Below are 12,866 nucleotides of genomic sequence, written 5' to 3' on the forward strand. Positions count from 1 at the left end.
AGTTATATAAAATGTTTTCCAACTATGTTAAATATAAAGTAATATACTACAGCCAATTAAGAATTAGGTTCCTATAAAATTGTTTTATCAATATACGTATAAAAAATATTATATTGTATCATTGCTTAAGATATTATTAAATTTTAATAGAAATAGACATGAATAATCAAAAGCAAATCAAGCGATTAGTAGAAGTGTATTTACACATACATTGCGTTATTATCTTTTATATCAGTACGCTAAATATAGCTGCGTCATTCTGTGACTTTGCACATTATGTAGTATCGTACACGTACATTGTTATACAATTTAGTGTGATCTTATGAAATACAAAGTAAGAAACTCCTGGTATACAGTTACCGTTTAAAATCGAAATTAAAAATCTTGTATACAATCAATCGTTATCTCAATAGACATTATCAAATATTGATAGAATATTAATCTTTGGTATCGTATAGCTTAAGTAGATATCACACCTTCGGAAAAGCTTTATATCACGGAGACTTTTTCGTATATGGAAATCAAACCATAAATAATCTTTATTTTGTTCTTTCGTAATAGTAAAATGTAAAGTACAATTTTTCATTTAATTTTTTTTAGTTGCTCTGTTAGATGAAGAACTAGGATATGAAACATAAAAATTGACGTAATTTATATTTGATCTGAAATCTTATTTTGATTAAAAGAAGTGTTAAAACTTATGTTGATTAAAAAAAGTGATTAAAAGAACCTTTCATACATACTACAATACAGCATATATCAAGAAATATGGCAATGAAAAATAATTACATAATTCGTTATATCTCATGACAAATCAGAAAAATAAGCATAAAAATACAAGATACGCAGGTATTTTTAACTTTAAAAAGGGATATATACTTGCACATGTGAATGTAAAATCGTAATGAAAATAAAGAACTAGATATACATCTTTAAAAGAAATAAAATATCTAGAAATTCTTATACTTTAATAAAAAGTTATGTTACGTTTTAAATATATTGTTTTATTAATAACATATAAATTACTTATGATACATTTTAAAAGTTTCTATTATTCTCATTTTATCGAGTTTTCCATTTTCGGTTTTACAAACAATTCTATCTTTTTAAAAGTTGAACCGTTATTTCAGAATTTTGCGCATGTAATGTAAGCGATGACGTAATGCATCTTGATTGGGCAAATAAGCCAATGTTAAAATGTGAATCGGTCTCTATTCAGACACAGTTTACGTTTGTTTGAGAAAGTGAGCGGATAGTTGTGTACCAATTAGTTTTAGATAGATATATAAGGTAATATACATATAATGTAATTGTATATTTCTTCAATTGAACGCCTTCTAGTTGAGTAAGATCATTTATTGAAATTAACTGATATCTGTGTGTAGTGTAAAACACTTTATCTTGCTCAAGAAACCTATAAAAGGGTACCGATAAGTGTAATTCGGGTATATAACTGAAGAAAAAACCTATGAAGTAGCAAATGTATTTTTATGAAAGATCATACTATGGATCAATTTTGCGGTACTGACTTTTGGGTAAGAATTCTACTTGTACCTTCGATATGTTTTTGTTTTATTTGTATTATAAGATTTTTAAATTAAACTATAGATTATATATGATATTTGAAAATATAATATTATGTTTAATATTAAAGAATAGAGATATTAAAACATATTACTTGTATTGTTTTAGTAGTATTTAACAAATTTCAAAACGAAATATAATAATGTAATTTTGTTTAAATTAAGAAAGAATTTTTGTTATAATCTATAATAATATATGTTTAATACAAATGTTATAATAATTCATATCTCCACATTTTAGAATAATAGTTTAACATGGAATACAGAAGATCCAGACATCACAGAATGTTTTCAGAAAACTGTGTTGATATGGGTGCCATGTACATTTTTATGGCTATTCTCTGGAATAGAAATTTATTATTTTTTAAACAGTAAAAGCAAAAATATCCCATACACATGGTTATTTATCTTAAAACAAATACTCATAGTAGCATTGATTATACTTAGTATTGTTGACATAGGAACAGCTATACATAGAAGTACTTATGTCAAAGTTTATAATGTTGATTATTGTACTCCAGTTATAAAAATTATTACTTTTGTAAGTATTATTAGAATATAGATTATTAAAATAGATTACACAAAAAATTAATGACTTTGAACTTACATGCTAGTAATATCATTTTTTTAACATTTTTATAGATTAAGGCAGGTACTTTAGTAATATATAATAAAAAATATGGCATGCAAACCTCTGGACTGTTATATTTATTTTGGTTTCTCCTTACCATATGCGGAGTTGTTCAATATAGAAGTTTATTAAGGTTATATATAAATAACGTATGTAATAATGGGTTCAGTAAATAATCAAACAATTGATATAAATTCATTATTAATTTATTAATTCTTTTTATATCATTTTTTTAGCATGAAGTTACTTATCCATTTGTATCATACATGATATATTATCCAATAGTGGTATTTCTATTCTTATTGAACTTCTTGGTTGATGCAGAGCCTAAATATTCAGAATATCCCAACGTAAGTAAACATATATCATATTCTTAATACGTGACATTATGCATGAAATAAAACATTAGGATTTAATGCTCTATATTGTATTTATAGGTTGAAAAGCCATGTCCAGAACAAAGATCTTCGTTTCCAGCAAAAATCTTTTTTACTTGGTTTGATTCAATGGCATGGAAAGGTTTTAAAACACCCCTAGAAACTACAGATTTATGGACAATAAATCCAGAAGACACAGCTAAAGAAATTGTACCTAAATTCAACAAATATTGGAATAAAAGTGCACAAAAAAGTAACAAGTAAGTGTGATATTTATAAATATTTAATATTAGAGAATAAAAATATAGTAAAAATGAATGAATAGAATCAAATAAATTTTATCATATATTACATTAGTAATAAGATATCAATTTACTTTCGCTAACAAGAGTATTTTGGACTTACTGTAGGTAAGTTAATTAAATCGTATATATAGCTGAGCATATAAATATAAACTTAAGTTTTATCTGTTTCTAGTGTACAAAATACTAAGGCATCATTCAGAAAATCATCTGGTCGAGTAGATTTTAATAATGAATATAAGAAAAAGACATCATCAGTTTTGCTTCCTCTTTGCAAAGCTTTTGGTGCCACATTTTTATTTGGAGCTGCACTTAAATTCGTGCAAGATATTGTAATTTTCGCTAGTCCTCAAATATTAAGGTAAGCAAATGAATTTTAATGTTCTTTATATTAAAAATTAATTGCATAAAATCATAGCTGAAAACTAATGATGCTTCTAATATAGGTTACTCATCGATTTTATTGAGAAACCCGAACCGCTATGGAAAGGCTATTTTTATGCAGTTTTACTCTTACTTACAGCTACATTTCAAACATTAGTTTTGTCTCAATATTTTCATCGTATGCTCTTAGTTGGATTACGAGTACGTACTGCGTTAATTGCGGCAATTTATCGAAAAGCATTGAGAATATCTAATTCCGCCAGAAAAGAGTCAACAGTTGGTGAAATAGTAAACTTAATGTCTGTGGATGCACAAAGATTTATGGATTTAACGGCATATATAAATATGATTTGGTCTGCACCAATGCAGATAGTTTTAGCATTATATTTTTTATGGGAAATTTTGGGGCCAGCTGTGCTTGCTGGTTTAGCTGTTCTACTTATTCTCATCCCAATAAATGTCTTAATCACTAATAGAGTTAAGACACTACAAATTAGACAAATGAAATATAAAGATGAAAGAGTTAAATTAATGAACGAAGTACTTAATGGTATAAAAGTATTAAAGCTATATGCATGGGAACCCTCGTTTGAGGAACAAATACTGAAGATACGTGCAAAGGAAATTAAAGTACTTAAAGAAACAGCATATCTCAATTCTGGAATAAGTTTTATCTGGTCTTTTGCACCTTTTTTAGTAAGTTTTTAAAGATGAGTTAAGGATGAACATGATTTTTATGTTTACCTATGTTTTTATTGTTTTCTTTCATTATTTATTTACTTTTTCTTTTTTTTTTATAAACTTTGTAGGTCTCACTGGTGTCCTTTGCAACCTATGTACTTATAGATGAAAACAATCGTTTAAGTAGCAAAGTTGCTTTTGTTTCACTCAGTCTTTTTAATATCTTAAGGTTTCCACTTTCTATATTACCTATGATAATTGGTAACATGGTTCAGGTAAATAAAAATTTCTTATATTAAATTACAATGCAATCACGATTTTTCTTTTTTAATATAATGTATAATACCTAGGCTTATGTTTCCGTAAAACGTATTAATAAATTCATGAATTCAGAAGAGTTAGATCCAAATAATGTCCAGCATGATCCATCTGAATGTAAGTTTCTGATGATTTTTATATATTTGCGACTATTACGTACTGGATATATCATATATATTAATGTGATGTAGCATACACATTATTAATTGAGAATGGCACCTTTGCATGGGATTTGGAAAATATTGAAAGACCAACATTAAGAAATATCAATCTTCATGTAGAACAGGGTCAATTGATAGCTGTTGTTGGTACTGTAGGATCAGGGAAAAGTTCTCTTTTATCAGCTCTTCTTGGAGAAATGGACAAAATAAGTGGTAGAGTCAATACGAAAGTAAATACTTCATTAGATAAACGTCAAAATTTTTAATATGAAAGATTTCTTTATGTTATTATATGTTTTTTTTATAAATAGGGTTCTATAGCATTTGTGCCTCAACAAGCATGGATTCAAAATGCTTCGTTACAAGATAATGTTTTATTTGGGAAGTCAATGCACAAAAATGTATATAATCGCGTAATTGAATCATGTGCATTAAATCCAGATTTAAAAGTGCTACCTGCGGGTGATCAAACTGAAATTGGAGAAAAAGGAATAAATTTATCTGGTGGGCAAAAACAGAGAGTATCATTGGCAAGAGCAGTGTACAATGATTCCGATACTTATTTTTTGGATGATCCATTGAGTGCAGTAGATTCACATGTTGGAAAACATATATTTGAAAACGTAATTGGCCCTAGTGGTCTGCTTAGGAAGAAAACTAGAATACTTGTCACACATGGTATTACTTATTTACCTGAAGTTGATAACATCATTGTTCTTAAAGATGGTGAAATAACAGAAGTTGGAACTTACAAAGAACTTTTAGAAAAAAGAGGAGCCTTTTCTGAGTTTCTAGTGCAACATCTTCAAGAAGGTATATACCACTTTTTCTAATTTTTCTAGTTTCTTCTATTCAGTTTCTATTTAGGTATTCTATTTTGTATTAATTTTTCATTATATTTTTCATGAATCTAAGTTGGAAATCGTAAGTCAGTGAAAAAAGTAATTGCGATTCCTTTTCCTACTTCAATTTATGTGATTGTCCAGAAAATGGTTTATATTGCATTTGGCTTGTGATATTAGAGTATCAAGGATGTTAGTATTTTTTGCAATTTGCTACTATTAAAACTTATCAGCCAGCTTGTAGCATAAAGTAACCTTCACATCAATTTTGTTTCTTACTATTCTTGTAGCATAATATATTTTCTCCTTTGTTCAAAAGAGAAAGATATGCATGTAAGATTTTACTGCATGTTAAATTTGAATCAGAGACTTATTGAAATGAAGTAACTAGTGTTATAATTCTTTCTGTAATTTATTTTTGAACTATTGAAATTAACAGCCATGATTTGCTGAATGCATTCAAGGTTTTGTTATTTTAATGTAAAAGTGTATCCTATTACTATTTTCTAATTTCGAGATACTATTCAAGATATTTATCCTTTAATATGTTATGTTAGTTTATATTTTTCTGTGACAAATTTGAAATAGTACATGCTGATGGCGGATCAGAGGCAGATCTGCATGAAATTAAACAACATTTGGAATCTACAATTGGATCAAATGAACTCCAACAGAAATTAACAAGAGGTAGATCAAGAATGTCAGAAAGTCAAAGTGAATCTGGTTCAATGGTTGATAAAAGATCCTTAAATGGTTCGTTGAAAAGGTAAAATTATATTATATATTATTATATTTATATAAAATATATTTGTTATTATTTATATACATATATCTATATGTGTAGATCTTTTATTAATTTTTTAGACAGTATTCTACAAGTAGTCAGCAATCTGGTACTTACGAAAATAGCAATAAGATAAAAGAAACGAAGTTATTACCTCCAAAATCAGGAGAAAAATTAATAGAGGTGGAAAAAACTGAAACTGGAAGTGTAAGTTGTTATTTTTCTTATTTGATAAGATTATTGAAAAAAATGTAATTTTATGTATTACTTTTACTATCAAGGTTAAATGGCGAGTCTATTCTCATTACTTCAAATCCATTGGTTGGTTTTTATCAATATCGACAATTATAATGAACGCTATTTTTCAAGGATTTAATATTGGTTCAAATGCTTGGCTCAGTGTATGGTCAGACAGTAATTTAACAACTTATAATAATACAGTCGATCATGCTAAACAAAATATGTATCTTGGAGTTTATGGTGGACTTGGTCTTGGTCAAGGTATGTTCTTAAAAATTTATAATTATTTGTCTTTTGATTAGTGTTTCTTAGAATTAGAATTTTACAAATAACAATTATATAAGGTAAGATTATTTCCCAAAAATATGTAATATCCCAAGTATTTTTCAGTACAGTAATTGTCTTATTTATCATAAATTAAATATTGTTTTAAAGGCGTGTTCCTTCACAGACTACACAGTTTTAAGACAATTAAATTTTGTTGATTAATTTTAAACTGTTATAATAAAACAAAATGTGCTTGTACAAAATGCGTATGTGACTAACTGTTTGTATATAAACATTATAAAACCATTATATTTTTCTTATACATTTTGTTTGAAATTACGCAATTAAAACTAAAATACTAACGAAATCTTAAAATATTAGTGCGAGTGCGGTTTGCTGTGTTAACAGAATATTTATAAATAAAATAAAGCTTTGTAGAGATATATGTATGTTTAAATGCAATTATTTCAATTACTTTTGCTGTTCAAAATTAATTTTATCGCATTTTATCGCAATTAATATGTCGCATGTACTTACTTACTTTATTCACTGATCAATTCACATATATGTATAAGCTCATGTAATATTTATGTATAATATTTGAGCATGAAGTAGAGAGATAACAAAGCTTTTTATTACCTATCTATTATCAAAATATATAAATTTTATATGTTTTATATTTTTAAATTTTCATACTTATTATAATCCAATTGTTATTGAAACTGCAAATTTATTTATTTTTTATATACACATAAGTGTGTACTTTATATTTCTATCTAGTCAGGTTGAATTACTAATAATATTAACATGCTATATCATTTTTTCATAATAATAGAACAATGATTATTTACGTAAAAATGCACTTTGTAGTAACCAGTACTTAAACAAAGAAAATTTATCATTCAATGTTATTTTTTATACTATAATCTTTACAATCTCTTACCAATTCTGTTTGATACTACATCGTTTTAGAAAGGACAGTAATGTAATACTTTATACTTTATCACAAACATAAAAATTTGATCAATCAGTATTAATGAAAAAAATTTATTAATGAAAAAATTTAAAGTAGTATCTAAAATTTGAATACGTTTGGAATATGAGAATTTGTTTAAAGAATAATAGCGATTAAAAGATGACAGTAGTAATGTGCACGTTTATTAATTAATTTATGTTACTTAGTTAATTTTGTTAGGATAAATAAAGTTAGGTAATTTTGATGTAAGGATTTATTCATGTTCTGTTAATATGCTACAATAATATCAGTATCTTTTAATTATAAATGCATCTTAATACATGTGTGACTGTAAAAAGGGACTTGCACATGGTATTAAGCAGATGGTGAGAAATAACAAAACTCGATATTATTGCTAAAAAGATTAATTTTTCATTTAAATTTATAATGTATGTGAAATGGAAATATTGCAAGAACTGATGCAATTCTTGATATATAATCGTTAGGTTTAATGATATACCAAAGTTCTCACCAATCATTGTAGGCGTGACAGTGCTTGGAGGGGCATTAATCTTGGCAAAAGGAACAATACGCGCTTCCATGCATCTCTTCGAGAATACGTTGCAACGTGTTCTCCGGAACCCAATGTCATTTTTTGACAAAACTCCAACCGGTCGAATTCTTAATCGACTCTCTAAAGACACTGATGTCATTGATAATACGCTGCCATCCATACTGCGTTCTTGGATTACTTGCCTCTTTGGGGTATGATATTTTCAAGTTGTAAATACTGTGCTTAACAAATTCTAAATCTCATCAAAGATTATGAATTAAGTTTATATCCACTTACGCAGTGGCTATGTTTAATAATAGTTCCAATCATTTATATCTAATTGTGCTCATAAAAAAATATAAGCTTTTTAAATATAAAAAGAAATTGAAATACAAATGTTTGCATGCATATACAGATCAAAGGGTTTCATGCACTGATTATTTGAAAAAGAAAGTATTTCTATTTATTAACGTCATTATAATAGTCAGTCAATAGTTATTTTATTCACAAAAGTACATTAACTTATTGGACAAGTGTTCGTTAAAAAATGTTTGAGATTTTATTCATAATCTATATTTTCTTAATGTAAAATCTAGTAGAATTCATTCTTATATTTGGGGATAGATAAGATCTTACTTTAATTCATGATTATGTTTTCCTTAGTATAATAAAATATATTGTGTGGTGACCGTATTTTGTTAATATCTACATATATTTTGTTGGAATGTTAATATATATTTTGTTTAATCAATATCAACGACCATTTTAATGTTTAAATCTTATCATAAAAATTGTAATTAGCAATAAATGTCAACTTTAACAATCTTTTGATACAGTCACCAACAATCTATAGTATAAAAACCTACAGAGCAATAATAACATCATAATCAGTAAGGTAATGGACACAATTATACAATCAATGTTTTTATAAAAAAGTAACATTGCTTGTGCTTCAAAGTAGTACATATCTTTTGTATCAAATATGGAAACTTCTCTAAGTATGCTTGATTTGCTTGTGTATTGTTTCATTATTCATATCTGGCATGCCACACCACAGCAAACTTCACCACCTCGCATAACATAAGACAGATTAGTATTTTTAATTTTTTCATATTACAAACTTATAGTTGTTAAAAAATATAGATGAAATGAACTTCTATTTGTTTATGGATACTAGAAGTGAATAGTGCTTTCAAACCATTCTTATTATATGATAATAAATTATATTATAAACTATTTGTTTTGAATAAAACTTCAAAATAACAATGAAAAATTCATATAAAAATATTAAATGGAAAGAATTTATAGAGTGCCTTAGATTCTTAAAAATTTTGGTCATATTTGTACCATTTTATTAGAATGGTTACAATGAAAGCAAATCATGTCTGATGTTGTAGCGATGGCGAGTTTTTTCTGCGATTTGGCACCGCAACTGGGCTGCTGGCTGGCTGCTCGCCAGATGCACATAATGATGCTGCGTGCAGTGATGCGTGCTCCATTGACCTTCTTTGATACGACTCCTACTGGTCGTATTATCTCCAGGTTTGCTAAAGATGTCGACGTACTGGACACATCTCTTCCCCAACAAATTTCCGATAGCATCTATTGTTTGTTTGAGGTAATTTTTGGAAATACCTGAACCAAATTAAGATGATTGACTATAACCATTTCCATGCTATAATTCCTTAAATCATAATTCATTGGATGCTCATATACTTCTATTTCGCTAAAGGGTTGGTATTTCCTGAATAATCATCAAAAACATCTTGATCATTTAATCATTCTGCAATCTTACATCGAATGATGTATTACATTACTTCAATTATAGTTCTTTAATGAACTCTAAGTATTTAATAATGATATGTAATTTTAAATAATTTGGTGTAAAAACATTGTGTAAATTGAGATCAAGTATAATTGTGTCCCTTCCAATAAATTACTATTATAGTTTATTGTGTTAAAATTACCGAATATGAAGAGAGTATGCCTGTGTAGCAAATGGTAGAGATGCTGGTGCAAGCATTCTTTAATTGAAATGAATATAGTTTTGTACTCAATTGTGTATTAATGTCTGGAAATATAGATATGGGTGCTTCATCTAAGAACTTGCATGATCATTAACTCATAAGTTCTTTGTATCAAAGCTAGTTTCTGGTTACTATTTCATGATTATATACATGTATTTATATGTATTGATTATATGTATATCAGTGTTTGATTTTATCTTTTGTTTTTATTCTTTAAGGAATATTTTTTTTTACTGAATATTATCTTCATATTACAGGTCATAGCCACTTTAGTGGTTATAAGTTTTAGTACACCAGAATTTATAGCAGTCATAATACCAATAAGTGTAATTTATTACTTTGTTCAACGCTTATATGTTGCATCCTCAAGACAGTTGAAACGTTTAGAATCTGTTTCAAGATCTCCTATATATTCACATTTTAGTGAAACAGTTTCTGGTATGTAAAATATTTATTTTATTATTGATTTATAATTTTAGAATAATTAAGTAGCAAAAATATATAATTATGTATAGTTAATATCACTAATTGATTTATTAGGAGCACAGATGATTAGGGCATTTGGAGTGCAAGACCGATTTATTCAAGAATCTGAAAGTAAAGTAGATTTTAATCAGATGTGCTATTATCCTAGTATAATTGCAAACAGGTATAAATTTTTCCTACAAATTTTAATGTCAAATGAATATTAAAGTTAAAATGATTATATGAAATGTGATTCATTGTTTTGTTGCAGATGGTTAGCAGTACGTTTAGAAATGGTTGGAAATTTAATTATTTTCTTTGCTGCATTGTTTGCTGTATTAGGTAGAGACACTATACAATCTGGTGTAGTTGGTTTATCAGTTAGTTATGCTTTACAAGTAAGTTATACATATAAACGAGATATGAGATATATGCACTACTCATTACTGCTTTCATTACTGAGTAATGAATAAAAATGTTGATTAACTTGATTTTAAAACAAATTTTTATAAAAATTGTCACTTTAGGTTACTCAAACATTGAATTGGTTAGTACGAATGACTTCTGATGTTGAAACTAACATAGTAGCTGTAGAAAGAATAAAAGAATACGGAGAAACCCCTCAAGAAGCAGCATGGAAAAATCCAGATTATACAGTACCTAAAGATTGGCCTTTGCAAGGGCGAGTAGAATTTAAAGATTACAAAGTTCGTTATAGGGAAGGCTTAGACCTTGTTCTTCGTGGATTATCGTTTTCCGTTAAGGGAGGAGAAAAGGTTGGCATCGTTGGTAGAACTGGTGCTGGGAAATCGTCTTTGACATTAGCTCTATTTAGAATAATAGAAGCAGCTGATGGAAAGATTATTATCGATGACATTGATATTACTAAATTGGGACTTCATGATCTAAGATCTAGATTGACTATTATTCCTCAAGATCCTGTATTATTCTCAGGAAGTTTAAGGATAAATTTAGATCCTTTCAGTTATTATACTGATGATGAAATTTGGCGAGCTTTGGAACATGCGCATCTTAAATCCTTTGTAAAAAGTGAATACTATTTTATTGATAAATAGTATTGAGAAATTACGTGGGAAATATAATGTCTTATTACATTTTAGACTTGCCAAATGGTCTTTTATATGAATTATCAGAAGGTGGAGAGAATCTAAGTATAGGTCAACGACAATTAATATGTTTAGCAAGAGCATTGCTTCGGAAAACGAAAGTACTGATTCTCGATGAAGCCACAGCTTCAGTTGATTTAGAAACAGATGATTTAATTCAAACAACAATTAGACAAGAGTTCCAAGATTGCACAGTTCTTACGATAGCTCATAGACTTAATACAATTCTTGATTCAGACAGGTATGTTTTACAAGTTTGTAATATAATTTTCAAAGTAATGATTGATATTAAATAAAAAAACTTCTAATAGGGTCATTGTGCTGGATAATGGGCGCATCATGGAATATGATTCTCCAGACACATTGCTGCATAATTCGACTAGTTTGTTCAGTAGTATAGCTAAAGATGCAGGCCTTGCTACATAGATAAAATGCATATCGCAAATACTGTATAAGCAATGAAACAATGATAATTTCTAATCTATGAATATATAATAACAACAAAAGGTATAGCAATTCATTTATATAGAGAAAGGCAAGGTATGCTTAGATTTGAAAGAATCGAAAATTTTGTAGAGCATTTTTCAGTCAAATCTTACATCATTTTTAAATATTATCAAGCACAGCCCATTTGTAAAGTAGTACGGATGTCCGTTACTTAAAGTACTGCCATTTTAGCGGCACAGTTGTGCTGAGTAGCAACAATTTTTAAACACGTATATATTGTTTTAATAATTTAAATTTTGTAAGCTCAAGCTTACACAGTATATAAAATTTAAGCAACGTACAAAATACAACAGTATTGTTTAGTTATTTTTATTTCCATTAAACTTTATTATACCCATACTGCCTTATTTTTATTTTACATCACAGGAATTATATATATACAAATACGTAGCATCATTTACTTTTGCTGTTGATTTGTCTTGGTTAAAATTGTTACTCCATTCTGTACTGTTTGACAAATATGATGCATCTTCAAGCTGTGTAAATAGTATTCTCTAATATTTATGAATTTAAGACAAAATAAAAGATTACAATTTTATATAATATATGAAGGTTTTGTTTTTATTGTTTAATATTTTAATTTTTCAAATATTATAAATTATGTACGTTTTATACATACAGTATATTAATGTACAAAATAATAGACTTCGCTAATGCCATGC

The 12,866-nt window shown here is 27.5% G+C and overlaps 1 protein-coding gene and 1 long non-coding RNA gene across 5 annotated transcripts; one reads left to right on the forward strand and one right to left on the reverse strand.

Annotated features, from left to right (window-relative positions):
• Window positions 1–177: 177 nt before the first annotated feature.
• LOC126867646 (uncharacterized) lies at window positions 178–1,047 on the reverse strand. The gene is made up of 2 exons (XR_007690367.1): window positions 744–1,047; window positions 178–662 (listed from the first exon to the last, which is right to left on the reverse strand). It is a non-coding gene; the product is annotated as an uncharacterized LOC126867646 (long non-coding RNA).
• A 90-nt stretch (window positions 1,048–1,137) lies between these two features.
• Window positions 1,138–12,749, forward strand: LOC126867631 (multidrug resistance-associated protein 1). Of its 4 annotated transcripts, none has more exons than XM_050622336.1 (23): window positions 1,138–1,290; window positions 1,386–1,535; window positions 1,825–2,124; window positions 2,226–2,363; window positions 2,451–2,564; window positions 2,652–2,851; window positions 2,981–3,001; window positions 3,069–3,254; window positions 3,340–3,973; window positions 4,087–4,233; window positions 4,309–4,393; window positions 4,468–4,667; window positions 4,749–5,250; window positions 5,868–6,045; window positions 6,144–6,270; window positions 6,345–6,564; window positions 8,070–8,290; window positions 10,363–10,543; window positions 10,646–10,754; window positions 10,842–10,968; window positions 11,098–11,620; window positions 11,692–11,938; window positions 12,009–12,749. In XM_050622336.1, the coding sequence occupies exons 2-23, from the start codon at window positions 1,491–1,493 to the stop codon at window positions 12,121–12,123; spliced, it is 4,620 nt and encodes a 1,539-aa protein (XP_050478293.1). In that variant the 5' UTR covers window positions 1,138–1,290; window positions 1,386–1,490; the 3' UTR covers window positions 12,124–12,749. The 4 variants fall into 4 exon arrangements, with proteins under 4 accessions (XP_050478293.1, XP_050478292.1, XP_050478294.1 ...); XM_050622335.1 differs by lacking the exon at window positions 8,070–8,290 and adding an exon at window positions 9,476–9,696; XM_050622337.1 differs by lacking the exon at window positions 2,981–3,001.
• The last annotated feature ends 117 nt before the right edge of the window (window positions 12,750–12,866 follow it).

Source organism: Bombus huntii, chromosome 7, assembly GCF_024542735.1.
Source record: "Bombus huntii isolate Logan2020A chromosome 7, iyBomHunt1.1, whole genome shotgun sequence".
Classification (NCBI taxonomy): domain Eukaryota; kingdom Metazoa; phylum Arthropoda; class Insecta; order Hymenoptera; family Apidae; genus Bombus; species Bombus huntii.

What these genes read in the sequence shown, in the direction of transcription:
- LOC126867631 (XM_050622336.1), top strand. Translation starts at nt 1,491, where the DNA reads ATGAAAGATCATACTATGGATCAATTTTGCGGTACTGACTTTTGG. An exon ending in GGATTACTTGCCTCTTTGGG is followed by an intron (nt 8,291 to 10,362) that starts GTATGATATTTT and finishes TTCATATTACAG; the next exon opens with GTCATAGCCACTTTAGTGGT. An exon ending in ACAATTCTTGATTCAGACAG is followed by an intron (nt 11,939 to 12,008) that starts GTATGTTTTACA and finishes AACTTCTAATAG; the next exon opens with GGTCATTGTGCTGGATAATG.